We start from the raw sequence: 26,256 nt of genomic DNA, 5'->3' as shown, positions 1-26,256 counted from the left end.
GTCCACACGCACACACACACACACACACACACAGGGTTGCATACATGCATACTGCAGGCTTTTGGGTCATCGTCAAAATGAGAACTGGTAAACACATGCGTGTAAATCCTACGGTGGCTTCTTCAGGGAGACTTCAAAAATGAAGAAAATATTTGTTTTAAACAACAATATAAACTATTTAATAGTACAAAAAAGGGAAAAAATACTAAATATAACAATGATGCTCAAAATGGTGGAAAGTGCCTGCAGAACCTAATTACATTGTTTACTGAACATCTGTTGGCTTTAGGAAAGTGTTAGAGTAGTAAAAATTAAAATAAAATAATATCATTTTAAATACAGTAATGCTTTTGTTACTGTATTATTGTATGTACTATTTTTGGGGGGAAATATGATGTGGTTTTAATAAAAAGTATATATATATATAAAAAAAAAAAAATTGATTGCTTAATCACCGTCCTAATCGTTCTGATAAATAGCACATGCCTTTAACCTGGAAATTATTTAAACCTGGAATAAATGTCCACCCAAACGCAGAGCGGGAATAAACCACCCTAGAAATGTCTTACTACTGAAGCTACTGAATTTCCACTCTGACCTGTGCGATGTCTGCCATATGTTGTTAGATGATAATGTTCACATTCAGAGAAGGATGACTGCTCATTTCCCACCTGATGATATTAAATCTAATTCCACTTGTAGCCTATCATGCGTATGTTCACATGGGACGCGATTGTGGCACCTGTGGATTCTGCATGCATGTGTTTGCACGTACAAGTTAGATTGAAACAAGCGTTCACATGCAAGTCGCATGCTCATTTATACCCTCAGTCGCATCATGCATACACATTCACTGGCTGACTAGACGCGGAGAGAGAGAGAGAGAGAGGGGGGGGGAGAGGGGGGTGAATGCAGCAGTTTTGAAAGAGCGTTTGGCTCGGTTCAAATAGTTTCCATGGTTTCAAGATGTTGCCATGGAAACTCAAGCTGCCAATAAAATGAATCTGAACGCAATATTTGCAGGGAGAGACGGGATGAAGGGAGGAGAAAGGTAAAGTGAGGCTGAACGGGAGAGAAAGCGCGCGCCCCTCCGGAATTGCGTCCCACAGTAAAGTGAGCAGTACGGCGAAGGTTTGGAGGGGTGGGAATGTCTGAGAAGAAAACAGCGCCATAGAGAAAGCAGGGGGTGAGCGCTAACTATTTTAGGCCGCCAGTCGTCATAGTAACGACAGCCTCGCCATAGCATGAGGAGGTAGTGTGAGAAATGTGACGGGAGATAAACAAATAGCAGCAGCGCGCTTTGGGGCTCAGAAAATGTGTCCTACGTGAGTCACGCCGATGACTCTCCTCAAAATGTCATCGCTTCCAACTCTCTTTCTGCGTGCGCGCGAGCGATGAGACCCGCAACTTCGTCTGTTCTTCTTCGGCCTGTTGGCAGGTCTCGTTTCCCTGACCGCGTCTATTTGCATCTCTCTCGCTCACGGTCCCCTCAACCGTTTCTCACCCCCCACGCGCTTTTCTCCCGAGCCTCGCGTTCCCTCTTGCTCCCTCTCTCTGAAGGACAGAGGTATTCCCACATTTCTCGGTCGCCATGGTAACGCTGCAGCAAGAAAGGAAGAGAGGCCGCGAGAGGGAGGAGGAGGGGAGAAGGAGAGATGAGGCTGGCTGGGGATGTGTGAACAATGCTAATGCTACTTCACTGATCACCAATTGTGTATTTACTCCTCCTCCACCTCCTCCTCCGCTCTCTTCTCTCGCTGTTGATCTTCCTCTCCTCAGTCCTCCTCCTCCTCCTCCTCCTCCTGTCTGCTTTCCTTTAAACAGTGCTGCCATTGTTATCTGTGTTATTGTTGGGCCATTTAGAGACTCCGGTATCCAGGGTAACCGGGGAGATGTGACATTGGTTCCCCACGTGAATACAAATATAGACAAGTATTCATCAATATCTAAAAGAGCCATTATGGGTGTAATGGCCGAGGCATCCCTGTCAGATCGCTCTATAAATAATGCAGTTTCATTAGAATCCCGCCGCAAGTCCACCAGACTTCATTTGAACCTGATTGAGTTAACCTGTCTCTCTCTCTCTTTCTCGGTGTGTGTGTGTGTGTGTGAGAGAGAGAGAGAGAGAGAGAGAGATGTGTAACACAGTAAATAAAACCATGTCAGTAAATCAACTCAGGTACTGGATCTGGCATCAACAGGTGTGTACAGGGCCTAATATATATATATATAGGCTATATATTTTTTACCATCCATGAAACATAGATTAATCCTTATTAAAGTTACAAAAGTTATTCAGTCAAGAGCAGTCAATTGTTCTTTGATTAACATTAAAAACACAGCCAGCAGCAGCAGAAATATTAGGATACTGTCCCTTTAATGCACGGTTCCAATCAACACGATCTCCTGGCACTGCGTATATATTTATTTATTTATTTATTTGGCGTGCTCTTTATACGCAAAAGTAATCTTTTATGTGCATCTGGTATGCAGAATTTACCCGTTGGGTAGAATTGGTTGGTATATTTCGTATCATATGCACGCAAAAAGTGAGTAGCGGATGCATGTAAAAGGTCATTTCTGCGTATAAAGAGCACGCAAAATGAAAGCGTGAACTCGTGCTAGAGATTCACAGGACCAGGAGATTGGGCTTGATCCAGAACTGCCTACATGCGTTTTATTTCTCAACTGTTTACGTTCAGTTAAGACCAGGACACTTGCCAAGATGGGGATTTTGATGTGATTTTGTTTGAGTATGTCTGTTCAAGCGTAAGAGGACGTGGAAGAGGACTCAATTCAGTATTCTCGCGCTATCGGAGATGTGGATTACTGGGCGCGTGCTTTGGATGTGTGTCTACACAAAACGTCCCACACAGCGCACGAGTAACGAATTGAGTTCACGTCTTCTTGAATATTTATATTGGCAAGCCTTAAACTTTCGTGACGATGCAGTACTGGCAGCATTTGGCACTTGGCGACTGTTCATTTTAGGTCCTGGTGTGTGTGTGTGTGTGTGTGTTAGTGTCTGCTGCTGGTATCACCTGTATTTTTACATGCAGAATTCGTCTTCTTCCGCTCCACACAGCGTGTCTCTCATCCTAAAGGCTTTTCTTGGTTTAATCCATAAATAGATATGCTTTGATATCACTAATTTAATTGAACACAACTTATCTCCTGAAGCCTGTTGAAATGGCCTGTTTAAATGGATAAGTTTACCCAGAAATTAAAATGGTCATGGTTTACTGATATGTCGATGAATGTTTGGTAACGCTTTTGCATGCAGTGAATGGGAGCGGGGAATTTCAGTTCTTTTATCAATCAAAACGATCACATTGAGTAGCCTACATGGGATATTTTTTAAAGCTTGAAAGCTTCAGTCTCTATTCATTAGAACCGCTCTGAAATAGAGACTAGATTCTTCAAAAACCTATTTTTGTGTCGCACACAAGGACACCATCCATGCACCTAATTTTTTTAAAAGTTTTTTTAGTCTGGTATCATTTTTGTTTATGAAAAAGTTCCAAGGTTAGGCTAAACCCTGATTTCATGTGTTTTTGTAATAAAATAATTAAAACCGATAATGTGTCCCATGGTAAAAAGAATATTACCTATCAAACGCTATGTATAATATTAATAATAATAATAAATGAATATTAATATTGTGATGGTTAATATAAAATATGTTGTTATTACTACTATAAATAAGTATTCATCTATTTTTGGAATCCTTTTTTTTCCGTGGAACACAGATGGAGTCGTTAACAATTTAGCTTGTTAATAATAAGAACAATAATTATTAAGATTAGGGATGTCAAGAAACATGGAGAGAAAGTATATTACTTAAAAAACTTTGGTTAAGAACTTTTCATCAAAAGGGAAACAATGGGATTTTTTTCACAATCACCAGTACATTATGGGGTTTCAGGATTTTTTTAACCAAAATTTGTATAAAGATGATTCTCAACTATGTTATGAAAGATATGTAAGTAATGACAGAATTGTAATTTTTGGCTGAATTGTTCTTTAAAGACTGCAGTCCATTAAAGCAGAGCATGAAGGCTCCATTTGTAGGTGCATTTATTTTTCATGTTTCTTGAATTAATTCCCAGCCAATCTGGTAATCCAAGAAACAAATGTAAAAAAAAAAGAAAAAAAAAGTGTCCTCTGTAGTGGACACCAGGACTCAGTTGTTTAAAAAATAAAATGACATGAAATTATATGTATAGGCAAAAACAATGGGATTTTTTTCCCAATCACCAATACATTTTGGGGTTTCAGGATTTTTTTAACCAAAATTTGTATAAAGATGATTCTGAACTATGTTATGAAAGATATAACGGAATGAATTGATACACCATTTTACTTTATCCAATATGTGGGTAAAATGGCCATAAATTAATATTCCCATTCAATGCAATGTATCTATACACTTTATCTAATTTGCACATTAATGTGTTCTTGGAGCAATATTTAATGAAAAAAGAAGTGTAATAATTAGAGTAATAATTAGCAACATTTTAATAATAATATCTAATATTTCATAGGAATATTGATGTATAATTTATTTCCATATTCATCTCACAAAATGCCTGATAAACATGATGTAAGTCCTGATGTCCTCTACAGTGGACATGTATGAAATCAATGCCCTTTTCTGTAACAGTAAGTTTTTTTTTTTTTTTTTTTTTGAAACCCCATAACGTTTTTATGAGATGTTGGTTTAGGAAATACAATTTGAAAAGTAGTCAGATTTAAATTTTGATTACAATATATGATCATATTTCCATAAGAGTGCTACATTTGATCACTAAATTAATGTCAGACATTTTTAAAGACCAAGGAGAAGTTGTTTTCATGGTGAAACCTCCAAACATTTGGTGTCTCTGAAAAGCCCTGAATGTGCTCTTTACAGGACGGGTTGTGACATGTGACATGTATGGTGTCAGAGAAATTCACTAAAATATAATGTCCACTACAGTGGACAAAAGTCTATTCCTGGGTCCCAGGAGGTTTAAATGTGAACAGAACTGATCTCGTACGCGAGAACATGTGTAAACGCGCACATGATTACGACATAACGCCGCCTTCGACGATCTGTGATGGTTTAACACATGTACTGTATATGGAGTTGGTAAGAACAGAATGTTTTTGATGCGCGCCCTGCATTTCTGTACGCCTATACCCGGAAAAATGATTTTGAACTCTGAGCGCACAGATCCTCAAGCCCCTCAGTGCCATGGAAACAGCATATCTCCGATAGCAACAGTGACCGTGGTGACATTTGTGATGTAACCTGATGTTCTGTCTTTTCTGCAGTGGAGTGTTTTTAATTCTTTTTTCGGCATGTTTCTCGACGCCCCTAATTCCAGATCATTTGGAAGAAAGAAAGGGTTGTTATTGTTTTCCAAAAAAGAAAAAGATACGAAGCGGGATCAGTTGTATCTTCTCATCGCCTCAAATGATCTTTTATCTGACAGAGGTGTGAACCAAAAGACCTGTAAATTCAGCTGTCTCACACATATTCTGCTAGTATTTTTAGTCAAGCCGTTGGCAGGATGCTTTTTATGTTAACATTAGTGCTGAAAGGCACTATTAATAATATTTCATTAGAGTTTAAGCATGGATTTGAGTGGTGCATCTGAAGTTAGATTGTTGTTATGTTGTTGATGTGTCATTGTACTCACTCATCCTGTCTTTCTTTCCTTCACTCACTCACTCATGCACCCCTGCTTTGCAATCAATAACTCATCTTTCAGCGTCGATTTTCCTCTTCCCCACAGGAAAACAAACGTCCTTCTACAGGACAAACAAAGAGGAGAGAGGGGGAAAGAGATGATGACACACCAGAAAGAGAGGACAGGATCATTGGAAAATTACAGAATATACTGAAAGACACACATACTGTACTGTCGTTTAAGAGGAAGGGAAATGTGGGCCAGGGGGTGCTGGGGGGAGATTGAAAGGGTAGTTATGGGATGGATGATTAGCCCTCGTCTCCAAGGTTACCCTTTACAACTGTATTAGCGCAGAGCGGATTGGGAGAGACGAGGGGTTGTTTGGGGGGACGGCATATGGAAGGGATGGAGCTTAAGTCAGCACAGAGATCAAAGACCCGTATTGACCTACGGTACAGCTGCATTCATTTCTTATAACTTGGGCTGCGAAAGATAGACAGGTTTTAAGGCTCACAGAGTGAAAATTATACTTGGCTCAAGACTGTAATACTGAGTTTATGACTAGGAGTCTTCTTAAAGGGATAGTTCACCCAAAAACGTATCTAGTTCCAAGAATGTATGACTTTTTTTCTTCCATGGAATAAAAAAGGAGAGTTTTAGTCTGTTCTTTTCCATACTAAAAGTGAACCAGGGGCTGTCAAGCTCCCAAAATGACCAAAAAAAGGCAACATGAAAGTACCATAACTGTGGTTCATAAGACATGTGACCTAACTCTGAAAAGGTACAGAATATAAACCAAAAGTTTATCAAAAGTTTTTGAAAGAAGTCTCTTTTTCTCACCAAGGCTGCATTTATTTAATAAAAAAAATTAATAAAAAAACACTGAAATATTATTACCATTTAAGAGAATTGTTTTCTGTTTGAATATATTTTAAAATGTAATTTATTCCTGTGATGCAAAGCTGAATTTTCAGCATCATTACTCCAGTCTTCAGTGTCACATGATCCTTCAGAAAGCGTTCTAATATGATGATTTGCTGCTCAAGAAACATTTCTGATTATTATCATTGTTGAAAACAGTTGTGTACAAATTTATTTCCAGGATTATTTGATGAATAGAAAGTTCAAACAAACAGCATTTATCTGAAAAAGAAACATTTTGTAACATTATACACTACCGTTCAAAAGTTTGGGGTCAGCAATATTTTTTTTTTCTTTGAAAGAATTCAATACTTTTATTCAACAAGGATGCTTTAAAGTGATCAAAAGTTACAGTAAAGACATTTATAGTGCTACAAAATATTTCAGATAAATGCTGTTCTTTTAAACATTCTATTCATCTTAGAATCCTGAAAAAAAATTGTACACAACTGTTTTCAACATTGATAATCAATAATGTTACTTGAGCAGCAAATCATATTAGAATGCTTTCTGAAGGATCATGTGACACTGAAGACTGGAGTAATGATGCTGAAAATTCAGCTTTGCCATCACGGGAATGACAAAAGTGGTCTAAAATTGGAATGATATTTCACACAATTTTTATTTTGGACAAAATAAATGCAGCCTGGGTGAGGAGAAGAGACTTCTTAAAATAAAAATCTTACTGATCCCAAACTTTTGAATGGCAGTGTATCTTTTTTAAATGTGAATGTTAAAAGTCGCATAACGGATTGTGACCAAATTTGCACAAATGAAGTTGCTTATCCATGCATAAGATATATTGTATGACTTCAACAGATTTGGAATATAGCACATGAACCATTTCATTACAGTATACGAGCAGGGCAAACATTTTGCCTGATATCTTTTGTGGTCTGAGGTTGAAAGAAAGGGATTTTTGAAGGAAAAATTCTTTTTTGTTTTTGTTTGAACTCTTCCTTTAACCTCAACACTACAGAGAACATCTGGAACATCTATTAATAATAGAGCTCAACAGATGTAGGATAGGTTTTAGTGTGAGAGCTGTTCTAAGTTCAAGGGTGGAAACAGGGTCAATACAAAACACAAAACCTTCAAAAAGCACAGTGTGACAGGATTGAATTCAAAAGGAAAATTAAAGACTGGCAAAGAGAGACATAATTTCACAACACCAAAGATGGAAAGAACATTTAGTGAATAAAAAACGAAAGCATCTCTGAACTGATACTCCATGACCGTTTGAAGGTTTTGTTTTTGACTGGAATTTTGTTGATATGACCAGACCTTGACCGTTTCAAACATAGTTCGGTGGGATATTAGCAATGATCCAGGGTTCAGGGATGCAGCGCTGTGTCATCTGCGCGCATTAGAAGCATTCTGCATGTTCAGATGAGGCGTGAAGATGGAGCCCAGCCGTGGCTGTGTTAACGCTAGCGCACGTATGTATGTGTGCCATGAGGTGAGAATGAGGATTGTTAAGCTGCTTACATAATTTATTCAGTGCGAGTGTGGATCGGGCACCCTGGGTGAGGTGTGTCACATCAGCATTGTGAAGGGCACGCTCACACACTATAGGCTGCCTTCAGCTGATCTCCGACGACGAACTCCGTAACAAGAACATAGGATGGATGTCAGAGCTTTGTGATCTGTACATCAGTTTTGGATCAAATTGCAGCTTGAATGGTCGAATTAAATTTTACGTTTGAAACCACCTATATACAAAGATTATTTTGGGAGTGGCATATTCAAGTGTAATTTTCATGGAAAATCATGATTCAAGATACTTTAAAGAAACCCTGTCCAAAAATTTGTGAAATGACCATATATGGGGTGAAAAAAATGCAATAAACGAATATTTATTTCTTCAATTTTAGCAGTAAAATATATATTTAATTGCATACAACAAGATAAATTTAGTAAAGTAAAATTACATGTATTTATAAATGATAAAAATTCAATAAATAAATTGTGTATAATTATATATGATTAAGTTATTGTTTTTTCTTTCTTAAGCATATATATATATTTTTTTTTTATATATATGCTTTATTTTTATTTTATTTAGCAAATGTGATAAGAAAAAAAGGTATTATTCTCTGAGAAGTTCTTGTTTTAAAGGAAAATAAGACAAAAATACTGATTAATATATTTTATTCAATTAGGTTTGAGTTGACCTTATTCATCTGTGTGACGCTATCCCTTCATAAAGACACAGATACTCATAAACATAATACATACTTTTATTCTTGCATTGAGAACACTCCTTCACTGGGGTGGAATAAAACGTCAGCCGAAACCTTTTTACGCAGAAGCATGCAGAGCACAGAGCTTCTCTTGAACGTTCTGCCTGTCTCCTGTTTTTGTATCTAATTTGCAAAACGCAAATGGACATGAAGGAACACAATCACAATGTCACCCTCATATACAGACTAGCATGCACACCCTTAGGTTAGCCAATAATTGTAACCCTGAGTCAGTTGTATTCAGATGCTGACCCCATAGCTAACCCTCAGCCAGCACAGGAGGCGTGTAGACTGCAGGCTAAACATCAGCCCAGAGAGACACACACACACACACACACTCAACCGCACAGCGCAGGCGGAGGTCAGCCATCGGGGTCAACCTAAACACCCTGCAGCTAGCAAGTCACAGCTCTAGTGTCAAAGCAGCGGTAACACATTGACATAATGGCTGCTAAACGCGCATACACCGAATCCATTTTAAGACACACCCATAAACTCACACAAATCACTGAGTCAGATGTTAAATGTCAACATGACATCAAAATGGACTATTAACTGCATGTCTTAATGGTCTGATTGTGTGTGTTACATCAGTGCATGTTGTTACATTAGGGGAAAAAAGTATGTATATTCTTTTATAAAAATGAAATGACTTGCTCCAGGACTTATATCTTTTTTGGGGGCTGATGACTTTGGCTAATAAGCCCCTCCCCTTTTCACAATCCAGTCAAATCCCAATGGATAAAATCAAATACTCCCCTATCTTTTCTCACTGAATATCATATTTCACTGAGAAAAATATGTACATTTGCTAAATTAAAATTGGCTGCGAATGTCGTTTCATGTCGACTTGAAAATGTATGTCTAAATTCATACAAGCAGACATAGAAAACACACACCGATGTTCTCACATCTCCCATTTTGCTTCCGTTGGTTGTTTGATCCTGTTTTTGACACGAAAAACATCCAAAATAACCACCCACAGTTCAATACTCATTTTGTGCAAAAAGAACATCTTTTATTCCATAAATTTATCAGTATGGCACATGAACAGAGATTGAATGGTCTGAAAAAGATTTGGCACAGAACCATTACAGCAGAACGAATCTGCCCTCCTCCACACACACACACACACACACTCACACGCGCACGCACACATGACACATTTCAGATGTTAATAATACACATTCCAGAGCGATTTATCTAACAGGTTCAAACAGAGTCAGGAGAAACAATCACATTAACAACTACCTTCAATATTTCAGAGGGACTCAAACAACCCAAGGTGGCAGATGGGGGGAATGTTTAATTGAACAGAGGGAAGGAAATATCTGAGGCATCAGTTTGCTTCTCTGTTGTGTTTCTGTTTTTTCTATCTCTCAAGAGAGGATTGTGGTTGCAGCGCATGTGTTTGTGTGTTAGACACCAGACAGTCGTGAATTTCTGGTCCTACAGGAAGAAAGGATAAACGACAGGCTGATGGGAGAAAGAGTGAGAGAGAGAGAAAGAAACAAGGGATGAATCTGGTGGTAAAACGGCAAAGGAATTAAGCGATCGTACTGACACACTGACATCCCAAACCAATATGAATTGATTCCCAAAGTGGGAATTTTCTGGCCATATTTTCACAAGTGAATGAGGATTCGAGCTCCAAAATGTGCAATTAAAGCGCAGTAGTCCTTATGACTCTCGTGGTATATTTCATCTTCTGAAGCTTTGTGTTAGAAATAGGCTCAAATTTCAAACATTATTCAATTTGAATCATTCATGTGCAAGATCTTTTCAATGAATTATTTGCTCCAGTTCACAAAACCACTCGGAATGATTCAGACTGATTCAGTTCTTTTCTTTCTCAATGGTTCAGACTGTTTCGGTGCTTTAGTTCGGCTCACTGACTTGATGACCCGGTCGTAACGGTTAACGGCTCACTGGAGGAACATTATCAGTGAATAGCAACTTAAATTTCAAACTGCTCGTCACACACAACTACTGTATCATATGGTTTCAGAAGACTTGGATTGCAGCACATGAGTCAAATGGACCACTTTTATGGTGCTTTTGCATCTTTTTGGAAGCTTTACAGCCCCCTTTACAGCCTCAGTTTCACTCAATTCAAAAGAATGTCTCGAAAATTCACCTTTTGTGTTCGGCAGAAGAAAGAAAGTCATACAGGTTTGGAACAACCTGAGGTTAAATAGCTTACATTTCTGGGTAAATTATCCCGTTAAAGGGCTGAATGAACGTCTCCTTTTACTCTTATTTTCTTTCTCTGTAAGTCAGTGACTCAGAACAAAAAGGTCTGATGTGTTCTCCGCATGTCAGGAGATATAGATGTAGGGAAGGAGGAAGAGGGTGAGAAAAGGAGAGAGCGTAGTGATGTCAGCTGTGCGCCTCTCATTCCTGCAGGTTATAACAGTGAGGTCATCACAGCCCACAGCAACGCTTGACATACAAGGATAGCAATGTCCCATAGACAAACGCTCGCACCGAGACACACATGACTCAATCTGGCAGACGGACGGACGTCCACATGCTGGCTGTCATTGAGCAAACACACAGAATGTTCACGCAGACACCTACAACATACAGTATGAGTACACACACAGCATTCGCACGCGTCATACAAACGCAGACTCCTGTATGCCCACACACTCATTGTTTGGTAGATGTACGAACACCTTTCTTACTTAGTTCACAAAGTCATTGGCGCAGACATGCCCACACGCACAAACGCTCAAATAAGACATGATGACAAGTGACAAGACATGTCAGAACGTCCTATGACAGCCAGTCTCATCTCATCGCTCCCTCTATTTTCTCTCCTGATTTTGTTCTTTGTCATAGATTTATCAGCAGAATTAGCAAATAAGTGTGAGTTTATAACTTTAGCCTTAGTTCCAGTGGAATGATTTTTGACCTCGGTGAAAGAGCTCACAAGTTTTAAAAGTCAATTAGCATCGAGTGTGATCTTTTTTTTATTAAAAACAGAAACAGTCCGTTACGCTGCTTGATATTGCAAAAATTTAAATGTATTATCGTAATCATAAATACACTCGGGAAATGGCTTGCTTTCGCGATGAATAATAAAATAGCAATTATTTATTTTTGGAAACACACAATAAAAATGGGTTAAAATGAATAGCTGCCTTTATATTGTATGAAAGTGATCTCCATATTTGAGGGTTCCTGACATCCAAAGTATACAAAATCTCTGGGCTAGAACACGAATGTTGTCTAATCATCTTCAGTGTTCTGGGTTTTGGGAAAACCCCACTGGGGGAAGGATAGAAAGGAAATTGTTTAACAAAAATGACTGCTCCGTGAACATAAATCAAAAGCTTGAAAGCTGACAAAAGGGGGGAGAAGTTTAAAGTGAAATCAATAATTCTAGTTAAGCTTTATTTCATATTGATAAATGTTTACTGTTATGCCGCTCTGTGCCTTTTAAAGTTATTGCACCAAAATCAGTGTGTGTGTGTGAGATTTAATGTGCTGAGATAATGGCACACTTTTGTTTCGCCTCTTCTGCAAATCTTGTTCTGCGTTCCGCCGCGCTACACTGTAACTGGGTCACATTCAGATCCTTCGGTTCACTCAGTCTCAGAAAGCACGAGCGCTCTGACCCCGAGAACCCAGACCAGGTTCTCTCGCAGCTTTAGCTTCATGGCATCACAGCATGAGCGGGTTCATCATAAGGTGATGGGGTCACAGCTCATTGCTCCTTCACAGGCTGGCTGGACGCTGTCCACTTCAACGTTTTTCCAGCGGACTGCCTCTCTAATATTCACCCTCACTTTCCAACTTCACTCAAACAAACATCACACAGCCATTACGATGCCCAAAAACCATAAACAGTAACTGTGTTGGAGGCTGAGGAGCAGCAAAAGGCACGGTCTGAAACTCAACAGAGAGTTTATCCTCAGAGAGGAACCAAGATGCTGCTTCAGCGGTTTTAACAGGGCCGACTCATTCAGGACGCTGTCACACGTTTACACAACCCTACACCGCAAAATAATCTAGTGTTTCTGTCTTGTTGTAAGGGTGTTTAGATATTTATAATGAAAAACAAGAGGATTTTGCTACTGCAGCAGCAAAATTGCTTAAGGTATCAAGATTTTTAAGAGAATATACCTTGAATTAATTAAAGTTTATTTTTCTTACCCCGTTGGCATTTTTTGTTTGTTTAAACCTAAACCTCATTTGTTATATTTATGCCTAAAAACAGAAAAAAAACCTTTATTCATGTATATTCTTTGAACACAAATCTTAATATTTTATGCAAGGGGGTCCATGCACTGAATATATGAAATACAATGAAATATGTTTAACATAACTATCAATGTTATTATTTTTCATCATTCACGATCGTAACACTAATTGATTCTGTTTTTTAAAGACTAGTCAGAAATAATGCAATTTTTTTTTTTTTTAAGATTACAGATTATTTCATTCAGATTTGTAATTTCATTCACTGACAGCAGGTTTCCAGATAATATTTTTTTTAACAATTTACTTTAGTAAAATGAGAATATAAAAGCTTTATAATATCACACTTAATATTTTTCTCAGACAGTAAATACATGAAAATGCCTTTATTTATTTTTTCTTTTAGGAAAGCGGTCGTATTTGATGATCCTTGCCATCAAAACCCCATGTTTTAAGCAACCTTGCTTCTAAAGTGAAAACGACAAAAAATACTGATAAAGAAAGTGATATTTTGCAGTCAAAAGTTGCAAGACTTTCTAAACCACAGGATCAGAACACATCACAGTGTCTCTAAACCACAGAGCATTGTGGGAGTAAACACAGGATTGAAAAAGCAATATTGTAAGGGATTTGTCCTATGAAATAATCTATGTGAACTGAATTTAGCAATGTAATTCATTCCCATTAGCAAACACACTCAACTTTAACTTTATCTTCATAGCCTTTGCGAAACCTAGCTATTTGCTTTAAAGGAGTCAATATCTCAAAACTTGTCTTTCTGATGTTTCCAGGAAACACACACACACACACACACAACAGGATGATAATCAGCCACACGACCACCATCGCAAAACCAAGTGACATCCTTCAAAGTTCAAAGCAGGCAAGTCAAGCTACAACCTGCAGTCTCTTAAACCAGACCTAGGACGGATATTACTGCAGACATGTAGAAGCACAGTATACATACAACATGTCTGGCCCATGTGCATTTAAGTGGCATCCAATCAAAAATGACAGTGACATTTGAGAAGCTTGTACCATGGAGGATTACATTAAGGCGCAAACTGTGTGAAATCCCACAGAAGACATAATGCGGTTTCCGAGTGTGAGGTGTCACACGTAGGCTGATTATCTCTGTCTGTAGGTGCATGTGTGCGTTCGAGGGAGGAGGCGGGTAAAAGCACTCTTTATTGACTAAGGTGAGGGTCTAGGATACAGTCTTGCATTGGTGTTTTGTGTGTGCTCAGCGGCAATCAGTGTTTGACAAGCTGCTGCGGGCTCTTGTACAGACCAGTGTGATGACGCAAAGAGATGCCGTGAACAACTGATCTCATTCTCTTCATAAAACCCCTCAAACACACACAAGCGCACATAAATGTCCTGATGGGTATCAAGGAACCCACACAACATCTACAATGGCAAACGAGGCACGTTCAAACAAACCATACACACGCTCCCTAACACGATAAATCATGTGTGATTTTTGCCACACACACACACTCAAGCAGCTATAATGCTCAATTCCAAATCTGTCACGCACACTCAATCTCAGGGGCTAAATAAGTTTTCAGGGTTGAACAACACTGGCTCTCTCTCTCTTTTACCCTCGACATTAAAGCAGACTATAGTTTTGTGTGCACTGACCAGCAAATAACAGTAATCACAATAATAACACAGAATTCAATATGAAGTCTGTCAATGTAGGCCATAAAAAGACGATCAAGTTAAAAATGCATGTTTATTTTCAAGATTTAGTTTTTAGAGAATATATTATCCCTGCGATGACAAAGCTGAATTTTCAGCATCATTACTCCAGTCTTCAGTCACTTGATCCTTCAGAAATCAATCTAACATGCTGATTTGGTGCTCAAGAAACATTTCTTATTATCATGTTGTGCTGCTTAATTTTTTTTGTCGAAACCATGATGCTTTTTTTCAGGATTCGTTTATGAATAGAAAGGTCATTTATTTGAAATATATTGTTACAATATAAATTTATTTACTGTCAATTTAATGCATCCTTGCGAATTCAGAGTATTAATTTCTTCTTTTTTTTTTTTTAATAATATTGACCCAAAACTTTTGAACAATATTGTGTATGAAAAAAAAACTCTAAGTCCTTCTGATAATTTTATTTTAAATGAGCATGTTTATGTTTTTAATTTTTCTTTTTTAAATAAGGCATCTCAATAACTGACTAATAACATTTTCAGTGAAATTACAAAACCTAAACATTTGAGCCTGAAAAAAATGCTCATTTAAAAGATAAATGTCAGACAGACTTTTTGCATCCCAGGTCTTCTTCGTTACTATTTTTAATGTTTTTGAAAGAAGTCTCTTGTGCTCATCAATCCTGCACTTATTTGATCAAAAATAGTTGTGAAACTATTAAATTGTGAAATATTATTAAAATGTAAAATAATGTGTTTTCTTTTACTTTAAAATATTAAAATGATTATTTTATAAACAATACAATTATTTAATAATAATTAAAAATAATATTTAAATTATTTTCATGATGAAAATTCAGCTCTGCATTACAGAAATAAATTATATACGGTACTATATATATACTTGCTAGTTGGGTAAGAAAAATAAACTTTAGACATTTTACAACATACTGATATATTTTCTAAAAAGTCTTGAACTATAAAAAAATTCTAAATATAAAATGTTCCTGACAAGCAAAAAAGTGTGATTGAGTTTTTTCATTGCACAATGTTTTTTTTTTTATGTTTTTTTTTAAGCCAGCCTCTCAATTGGGAGCATCGGTGTCAGAGCGCCGTGACGGGCTGCGGAACTGTGGTAAAAATTGTATTTGTTTGGAACACAAGCTACATCCACACCCTGCCATGAAAGATTTGTCTGCTCTGTCTAGCCCTGACAATTACAATGAAGCAGTGCAATACGTGAAGAATGACTGCATCCCTCACAGCTGCTTTAGAAACGGACCATCACTACAGCTTCCACCAGCAGTAGGGCTGAAGTATGATTTTTAACTTAGATGTAATTGATATTCTAGCGATGCACTCTCAAGTTGAGTAGAAGCTAGTTGTTTGTGTGTTCTACTTGGTTTTTTGGCTCAGACTGTCACATCTCAGAGACCAATGCTATAGATCTTCTGCTGATGAATCCAGGACCAAAGAGCAAATGACCAAATACAAACCTTTTAAGTAAAAGCTGGAATAAGATATTTACCCCCCCCACACCCAAAAGCAAAAGTTGTCCTAGATTTGTCTGTCAAAGCCTGAGCGTGACTGCAGCTTTAACACAAAGAAACGGGGACCATCGCCACACGTCTGAATTTCTGAATTATGTATCACGACCACTACTAGGGAAGTACCTCCCACCGTTTCAACCGGTAGGAAATTGGCACGACTGGCCCCTGACTTCTCGATTGGGGTATTTAGGAGGGGAAAAAAGAGAGAAAATCCACAACCGATGTTTTTCTCCATTCTGGCTAAGAGCATCATTCAGAAGATCATACACAAGCCTGAAGCATTGGAAAATATGCTAAAGTGATTTAAAGCGGGGATTGGAAAATGGATGTCTGACTCTCGCCGTCTCTCAATGCAAAAAAACACAGATGTCACAAACATGCATACACAAGCTCACCACGCGCACGCTCAAACACACTGCAATGACAACAAGAACAGAGTCTCTTACTGTAAAACACACATCGCAAACTTGCTCTCTCACACACACACACACACACAGAGGGCAAAGAAAATTCAATCAATGAAAAACAATGATCGAAATACTTGGATGTCTTCAAATAAGCTTACAAAAGCTGAAAGGGCCATTTCCAAAGTTGTCATACATACACTCACACACAGACACATGGTTAAGCCAAAACCCGCAACACCACATTCTCTGGTGCACTTTGCATAAGTCCTAAACCAGCTGGTGAGCAGGGTATTTCTCTGCCAAGCGTGTTTATGAGAGAGCTGAGATTCGTCGGCTTGATGTGTACGAGTGTGTGTGTTTTGGGCCCTGTGACTCAGATACCGCAGTGCTACGAGGGAGAGAGAGGGCTCCTGTCGTCCTACCTTTGTCACAGCATTCGCATGCTTCATAAAGACTTCAGGAAGCGAGAGATATCTGAGGTTGCAGGCTAGGTGGAGATCATGAGATATGTGATATGTTATAACAGTCTCTGCCCTGTCCCACTACCAATCTGCTTGGCAATACTTTCTTGTAAGTTGCTTTGGAAAGAAAGCATATGCCTTAAGCACAAATGTAATACGATTACTGTGTCTGGTACATTCACATGCACACACACACACACGCAAACAGATGTGTACGTAATTCACCCAAGAAGCAAATGAACATATGCATATCGTCGGTATGAGAGGGAGAATATGATAATTTCAAGAGTAGGGGATGATGTGCCTATGGAAGATCAATGGCGTGTTAGATATGGGCATCTTGATGACTGCTACTCAAGGTTCATGAATGTCAATGGTAAGGAGGTTTATTGATATGCAGTGTGCTGCAAATATGCTAATTTCCAATTTAAGAACACTGTTATGTCCTCGTAAATGGCGTCCTATACTGCCTCTGTCCTCGCATTTGCATCTGAGACCTGAACGCGGTGATGGGGACCGTCGCAGCAGCAACAGTTGCCAGGGAAACCTCACCATAGGAACCAGTTGGGACACTGTGCCAGAGTATGGGTGCGCCAATATGTCGGATGACAATTGACACAGTGGTGTGCTCGCGTGTGGATATTTGTACGTGTTGTAGGCTAACAAGGTTTGACAAACACAGGCACGGGGACCCACAAAGATGGCACCCTGGCTCTGACAGTGTTTGGCACATTAGTGCGAAGGCGTGTTGCCGTGGCAACAGGGTGTTGACATGGCACAGTCGCACTTCTCGGCACTGATAATGGGTGACATTCTGAGAACAAGCGTGTATTAGAAACTCAGTCTCTCTTTCCTCTCTCTCTCTCTCTCTCATTTCTTTCTCTGCAGAGAAGAACGCTACCACCAGCCAAATCACATTCTGTCTGCATCTCGGGAGAACTATCTCCAAACTGTATATAAGCTCCAAGGGTTACATACAGTGGTACCTCAAATACATGAGAAAAAGAAAAGACACAAACATAGAACAAATCAATGCCACCAAGTTTCACGATTTCAGTTGCCATTTTGTGTGCCATATATATATATATATATATATATATATATATATATGTGTGTATATATATATATAATTTTTTTTAAATTTCGAAGTGACTTTTGCTAACAGAACATTTTTCATAATTATAACAAATGTAATATTAGCTAATTATAATAACAATAACAATATTACAATTAAGATAACACTTGATTTTGAAAAAGAAAAAAACAAAATGAAATGAAACTAGATAAAAACAAATAATGAAAGACACTTATTATCATAGTAGTTTTGTTTTAAAAGAGCTCTATAAGTTTCTATAGTTGTCATTTATTTGTCCTTTTTCATTAAAAAAAAAGCTTTCCAAACTCCAATCTCGTTCACTGAGTGGGTTTTCTCTTACCTTTCAAAAGCTATCCTCCGTTGGCTTTCTGCTCAAACAGTAGTGCCGTCCACATGTCTGGACACAGTGTTTGAAATAATCCATTTACCCCTGCAGTATTCACCAGAGTTTGTGTTCTGTTCTGAATCTCCTTCAATCACATTGGCAAAAAAAGCAGGGTCCTGGTAAAGTTTTTGTCTTGTACAAAACAAAGGGGACAGGCCATTGAGGGGGCCATTTTAAGGCCCATCCATTTCCTTGTTTGGATTTGTTGTTGTGGCTTTGTGGTGCTTCAAGCAAATCGTTGTCATTGTCAGTAGGTCCACTGCTATTCCAGCTTAACTGAGGGGATTATCAGCTGTGGCGACAACCACTTTTTACACAAACATCACCTCTAGGTAAAAACAATGAAACCAAACAAATCTGCTATGCTTTTGACACTTGATGTTTCTCAATAATGATGATAGTAGTAGTAATGTAATGTCAACAGGAGCCTCTTTTTATTCAGTTTTCAAATCGGGGTTCGCTAAAATGTCCCACAAAAAAAACGCCTTTTCTCAGTATAGCAGCATGTAGATAAACTTTTACAGTATTTTGTTTCATTGCATTACATAGTATCATCATTATTGTCTTATAATTCTGTTGATAATGGTGATAACTGATATCGACCCAATTTAGATCTCAAAGGCCTGCGGAATCAAACAGTAGTTATAATGTGAATTAAAATCACCTCTTCTCAATAACCCTGATAGAACAGGAAAGAGAAACCTTTTAAGACTTAAAACAAAGCCAAAGTATCTGAAATCAAACACAATTTCCAGAATATCCATCCCTGTCCCTCTGTCTCCTCACAATGCCCTTAAGTCCCACGAGGGTATACCAGTTTAAGACGCATTTTTGTTTTTATGCAGAGAAAGGAATTATCAGTGACAAAGCGCTACAACAGCAGCTGCTAATTCTTCAAAAGCCGTGGCTTCAGTCAGAAAAATGTAAAGATTCTTCATAATTTATTTCTCTGAATGAAAATATATTTATATATCATGTATACTTTCATAGTTTATATATTCTCTTAAAATTTGTATATCTTTCATTGTCTTTTTGCGCTTTAGGTTCTTGTTTGTTTTTCATCTCTTCCCCTTAATTGTGACAGCCTTTGAGAAAGGGGAGAAACTGAGTCCATCATCATCAAGAAACAGGCCCTCAACACAGTGCTGGTCTACTAATCCATCTTTCCTTCATAGGACCACGAACCTCACCAAAATTTTAATGATCCATTTTTGTCATCTGAGCTTTACCGTTCTCTAAACCATTTACACACATGATCTTTCGCTCTCAGTCAGTGTCCATAAATACTTAAGGTTGTTCATGTATTTCTATATACATTTCCTACCTAATGGTGCGTATGGTTTTGATTTTTGTAGCATCCTGCTTTATTGATGGAGATCTGTATATGATGGTGTAAAGTATACGCACAGATCTTTTCATCTTCTGAAATGTGTCTGTACACATGCTGATGTGCAAAGATTTTGCTTTGGCACAGATTGGTGCAAGTTTGGCACATAATTATCAATCTTGCATTATACAAAAACGTATGGATTTATATTGTATTGGCAAGTGTGGTTTTGTTTGCTGATGTCTGATGATCCCCTTGATACGTGCAGATCATAGTATGGCAAAGACTGTGATTTTAAACTGCGGTGTGGTTGCCTTCTTCCTTCTAGAAATTCCCCCACTCTTTGCCAGCGTATTTACTTTGTAGTGATTTCACAGCTGTATCTTGTATTCTTGTGTAGGCTATATTTCATACAATGCTGGGACTGCCTTTCTCATTACTCCTGAGAACATACCCATAGGGGTTGAACAGCCAATACCTTTCATCTGTTTCTGTCTCCCTGATACTCTTTATCCATTTCTTATCTGTACATTTACCTTTCTCCCTTTCTCCCTTCCTCTCTTTCTCAACTTCAGATCTGGGTTTCTTGGACATTCTCCTTGGAGCCGCTCTTGAATAGTAACGGCTCGATCTGTGGGTTCTGCCCTTTACTCATCAGGCCTTTCAGTGACCCGTGGATGCCAAGGGTCGGCAGAGGCATTGAAGAAGGCATGGAGCATGATGTACTACCTGCAGAGACTGGCACCTGCGTGCAAGAGATGGGGATATTCTGGGCCTGGGAGCAGGGCGAAGGGTTGTTGTTATTGTTTAGGCCTCCGCCCGAGCCTCCACCAAGGCCCAGACCCATCATGTTATTGTTGAAGTGATGGGCCTTGTAGTAATGGTTGAGATGCTCTGCTCGTGCAAGGTTTGGGAGGTTGACGATTTCAGGGTGGTGCAGTCGCAAGCTCTGTCCGCCGGACCCTCCTTGCGGTACTGTGGATCCTCCTGAGATGCCGCTGCCACGGATGCCCGTTCCCGCTCCGATCTCATCTTCGACGTTAATGATCTCAATGGCTCGTGCCGGCCCATGGTGTTTGTGCAACTGGTGCTGCTTCCGCAGCTTGTAGAACACCACCAGCATGACAGCGGCCATGAAGGTAATGGCCACAAAGCAACCAATGATGATTTTGGTGGTCTTCATGACATCGTCTAGTCCAGAGGGGTAGTTGGGCTCAGAAATGGGGACTGTGAAAGTGGGTTTGGTTGTTCGGGGAGAAGACGATGAGCCAAGGATTGAGAGAGAAGAGGCAGTAGTGGGGACAACTTTATCCCAGAGGTGCCCAGAAGGTGTCGTCCCAGGAATGTGTATAATGGTCTCGTTGATGGCACGCAATGCAGATTCTTCATCCCCCGCACTCTCCACAGTTTCTACAGTGACCGTGGTGAAGTAGGTGTAGTTGACGCTAACGTCTGCTGCGGTCACATTCAGGACAGCAGTTGCCGTAGTGTTCCCAGCTGAGTTGGTCACCATGCAGGTGTATTGGCCAGTATCGCGCAGAGTTACATTGGTGAAATTCAGTGTGCCATCATGCAGCACGGAAATCCTGACCCGATAGGAGCCATGGGTCATTAGGGTGCCATTCGGTGTGATCCAGTTCACAGAAGTCATGGAGGTACCGGTGCGACACTTGAGCTCAGCAGCCATGCCCTCTGTCACATTGAGGTCAGTGGGCGGCTCCACAATGACGGGGGCATAGCAGGTGAAATGGCTCTGGTCCAGCTCTCCAATATACTTTCCCTTTAGGTAGGGTGGTGCATGGCACCGTGCACAGCAGGTTGTGTTGCTCGGCACGGTTTCTTTCAGCCACCAGCTTAGCCACAGCACGTCACAGTTGCACACCCAAGGGTTGTGATTGAGATGAACTCGCTCAAGCTTCTGCAAGGGTGTGAAAAGGTCATGGGGCAAAGAGTGTAGGGAATTGTGGGATAGGTTGAGCTCCTCTAGGTTCTTGAGATCATCGAAAGCATTGCGCTCGATGACCGACATCTGAGAATGCATGAGCCATAGTTTGCGTAAAGATTCCAGGCCTTGGAAGGATCCAGGTCTGATGATTTCCAGACGGTTCCCAGACAACTCTAGCTCCTCCAGTCGCACCAGGGGAGTTAAGTTAGGGATGTCCTTCAGGCCACACATACCCAAGTTCAGGTAGCGCAGGTTGATGAGTCCAACAAAGGCTGCGTCAGATATATAATCCAGCTTTTTGAGTTCGCCTAAGTCAAGACGTCGCAGCGAAGGGACGCGATGAAAGGCATAGCCTGGTAAGGTCTCGATTGGATTGTTTCGTAACCACAGTTCTCGCAGCTTGCTGAGGTACTCAAAGGCTTGCGATGGCACCAGTGTGAGGCGGTTGTCGAACAGTTCCAGAGTGTTGAGGTTTGGGAGGCCATTGAAAGCACCCACCTCTATTTGACGAATCTGGTTCTTGGAGAGCTGGAGGATCTCCAGGTGCCGCAAATGTTTGAATGTGTCTGATTTTATCACCTAAGTGAGAAAATTACAGGTACAAGTTTAGGATTAGAGTTATGTGTGATCAATTTGTTCCTGTGAAGGATGAACATTTTTGAAAATACAAAGTCATAGACAAAGTTTAAAAAAGTACATTCATTACTGACTGTTGTGCTTTAAAGATAAAATGTTTTGCAAGTTGTTATCATTCACTCTTAATGTTTGAAGAAAAACAGATTAAAGGGATAGTTCACCCAAAAATAAAAATTGTCATTGTTTATTCAACCTCATGTTGTTCCAAAACCGTATGCTGTTATTTTTAATCCATGAAAAACAAAAGGTAATTTTTGAAAAATCTTCAAGCTGGTTTTTTTTTCAGTTCATAGTGGCCACTTTTTCCATCTCTAGAAAGGACAAAAAAACAACAACATAAATTCATCTTTAAAATTAAGCCATATGACAGCTATGTGCAAGGAACAGAATACAATTTATCTTCCTTTGCTGCAGCACTCAAATGTAATTTGACACATTTGAACTGGCATTTGAAACTTGTTCAGTTCTGACATGTTGTTGCAGAGACAAAGATTATGAATAATTTGTGAAAACTTTTAGTCTTTTCTTCTCACGCACAGTTATCATATGGCTTTAGGAGACTTGGAAAACAGCACATGAGTTGCATGGAATATGCTTATAGTAGGTTGTTCTGGATCCTAAGCCCGAGTGTCCAGCCAACTGAAAACGCCAGCGCTCTTCTGAAAATGCTTGCTGTGTGTGCTTAACTGTACGTTCACACCGCCGCTGGCAAAATTCGCTCTCACCGAGTCGCTGCCCTGCCAACGACGCCGGAGAAAGATTCGGGGACGCTCTGATGCTCTGACATAGATCGAAGGCGTGATCTTTTTTTAAACTTTATTTAAAGGGGCCGCAAAGAAAATAAGCATGTTGATCAGTATTTGTGCAGACTGGCCACACGTAAGGTATAAGTTAACCTCATGAAATCTTTTAAATGTTAACGTAAGAAAATGACCTATGGAAAGAACTTAACAATTATAGTTACTTTGCTAACGAAATAAACAAATTCCATTTGTGTGGTGTGGCTTTTGTGTTCATGGTCAACTGCGAGTCTAATTTCAACATGCAGTTTATAGGACGTTTACTAGACTTGGTCTTTAATTAACATTAACATTGATTTGTGTGCAGTTTACAATACAATAACTTTCCTGGTTGTAGCCTTAATGCAATTGTTCAAAATCTGTGTTGTTTTGAGCAAATTAATCGCATTCCTGCTGAAAAACAAGCATTCTAGCACAAAAATGTTGCCTATAAATAGTGTTGCGCGGCTTACAAGTCATACAACAATGGGAAACCCGCAACAGAAATAATTAACTTCTCCTCCATTTTGCTTGGGAACTAATATGGTCGGAACCAATGTTTACAGGATTGCATTCTCTGGAATCCTCTCAGGCGGAGGACTTCTACATTCTGATTGGTTGCCGCCGAACCGCGTCATAGCTTATTACAATAAAGTTGACCTGACTTCAACTCTCCTCGCCAGTTAGAACGCTCTCACCGCCACGCCGCCCTCGCCGGAGCTCGTCGCCGGCCACTTTGACGCTCTCGCCGGCGGTGGTGTGAACGCAGTTAGAACGCTTTGGTGGCAAAGCATTTTTTTCAGTTTGAGACGCTATGTGGATTATCCGCGGAACAGTTATAATTTGTAATTTGTAATTAATTTGTAACATTTATATAGCGCTTTTCTAGGTACTCAAAGCACTTTACATGGAAGGGGGGAATCTCCTCAACCACCACCAATGTTCAGCATCCACCTGGATGATGCGACAGCAGCCATATTGCGCCAGAACTCCCACCACACACCAGCTTACTGGTGGAGAGGAGACAGTGATGAAACCAATCAGTATATGGGGATGATTAGGAGGCCATGATGGACAGAGGCCAAGGGGCAAATTTGGCCAGGATGCCGGGGTTACACCCCTACTCTTTTTCGAAGGATTTTTAATGACCACAGAGAGTCAGGACCTCGGTTTAACGTCTCATCCGAAGGACGGGACAGTTACTAGTATCTGATTTCGCAGATAGTTTGTTTCTGAATACAAAGATGTCAACACAATGTAACGTTCTTGCTCTGGCACTAGTTTTGGAAGAAGAAGAAGAGATGTGCTTGTTGTTGTTGTTTGTCATAGTTGTACAAGCAGGATGTGGTGTCTGGTCAGTGTGGAATTTGTCCCCTACACCCCTTCCACAGTAATTGGACGGCTGGGTAAAAAGTGACAGAGATGAGCACTGCGTTTTACCCAAAGTTGAAGATTCTTCAACTCTTGGCAACCGGTAAAAATCGCAGAGCGCTTAGCACTTAGCATGAAATAGACACTCAGCGCCTTTTCACGCTGCTGCCGTTTTAAAAAAGCGGCGCTCCCATTGAAAACAATTGGAAAAATGCGCTAGCCATGGGGAAAAAAATGCTTTTGTGGACACACGGCCTAACAGAAATGGTAATTATGAACTGTAAGACAAATCACTGCATGAGGATTCCTAAAAAAAATAACTCCCCTTTTCCACAGAAAAAAGCATACAGTTTAAGGCCCTTTCACACCGGATGCGTAACGAAAAAGCAAAACGAAAAAGCGAATAGTTTGTGTGCGAATAGCTCGCGTCAAAACCATTCACATCAGCCGCGACGCGAATTTGCGACGTCTGTGGCGTTCAGAGCTTCAACATTACAAAACTTTCGCGCCGACAGCTGAGAAAACATGGACACTTCATCATCATCATCGTCCAGTGAAGACAAGCTTTTCATTTTCTTTAAAAGACAGAAAAGAAGGTTTTGGGTGCACCCAATCTTAAAGAACAGAGAGTCTGAAGGGGAGTATGCTAATGTCCACTTTTAGTTTTCCTTTTCCACTCTCCTTTTTCTCACATAGGTGTCCCTGAGGTTTTTCCACAGTTTTTTTGCGTCTTCAACTAAACACAGTGCGTTTTGTAATGTCAATACACATTACATGTAACACACGAAGTAACAAGTTAAAATCATTCGACTAGAAACTGTAGATATCACACAAAGAATGTATAGTATACTAAAAGCAGCCCTAAATAGTCTCACTACATTTTGTTACATGTTCAAAGTAAACACGGTTTCTATCTCTATCTTTGACAATAATAGTGTTAGCTTTCTATCCCAAATGTAGTTTAGCCTGCTAGCCTACACAGCACAGGACTATACAACGACTAAAACTATCACACAACATACTCACAGTCGTGATAACCGAGTTGGTTGGCAATGCTACGCCACACATTGTCTTTCAAATCGTTGTCTTTGTAGTATGTGATTGGCTGAAGCCTTTTCTGTCGCCGCAAAAGTAAAAAAAAATCGACATTGAAGCAAGTCGTTTTTTCGCCGCAGCACATTCGCGTTCGGTGTGGAAGCACTCATTACACAAACAGCTGATCAAAAAATAAAACCATTGCGCGAATTATTCGTGCGTCAAAATCGCGTCCAGTGTGAAAGGACCTTTATAAGTGACATGAGAGTGACAATGACAGAATGTTCATGTTTTGCTGAACTATCCCTTCAAAACCCAACAGAATGGCTTGCAACTGTAAATCTTAGTAATGGTGAAGAAAAAATGACTTAACTAAAGAGTAAACAACAGTCATAACAGAATATCAACAGTCTTATTAGCATTTGATAAAACGTAATGAAAAGACTAGAGAATATTCACACATCATAAACACTATGGGTTCTGACACCATTTGTCTCTGTGCATCTGATGTAGCCAGAACTGCTTTTCTTGGGCAGCGAGAAGCTTCCT

The 26,256-nt window shown here is 39.5% G+C and overlaps 1 protein-coding gene across 3 annotated transcripts in view; it reads right to left on the bottom strand.

Annotated features, from left to right (window-relative positions):
* Positions 1-8,871: 8,871 nt before the first annotated feature.
* lrrc4ba (leucine rich repeat containing 4Ba) overlaps positions 8,872-26,256 on the bottom strand; it is a 64,870-nt gene continuing 47,485 nt past the window's right edge. For all 3 annotated transcript variants that reach the window (XM_084413972.1, XM_084413971.1, XM_084413970.1), the window contains one exon: positions 8,872-22,465. In XM_084413972.1, the coding sequence (XP_084270098.1) occupies positions 20,513-22,465 (1,953 nt within the window). In that variant the 3' untranslated portion in view covers positions 8,872-20,512. The remainder of the gene's footprint in view (positions 22,466-26,256) is intronic.

This window comes from Rutilus rutilus, assembly GCF_951802725.1.
Source record: "Rutilus rutilus genome assembly, chromosome: 1".
NCBI lineage: Eukaryota > Metazoa > Chordata > Actinopteri > Cypriniformes > Leuciscidae > Rutilus > Rutilus rutilus.
Note: the sequence above shows the minus strand (reverse complement) of the source record. Positions and strands in the feature narration are given on the sequence as shown.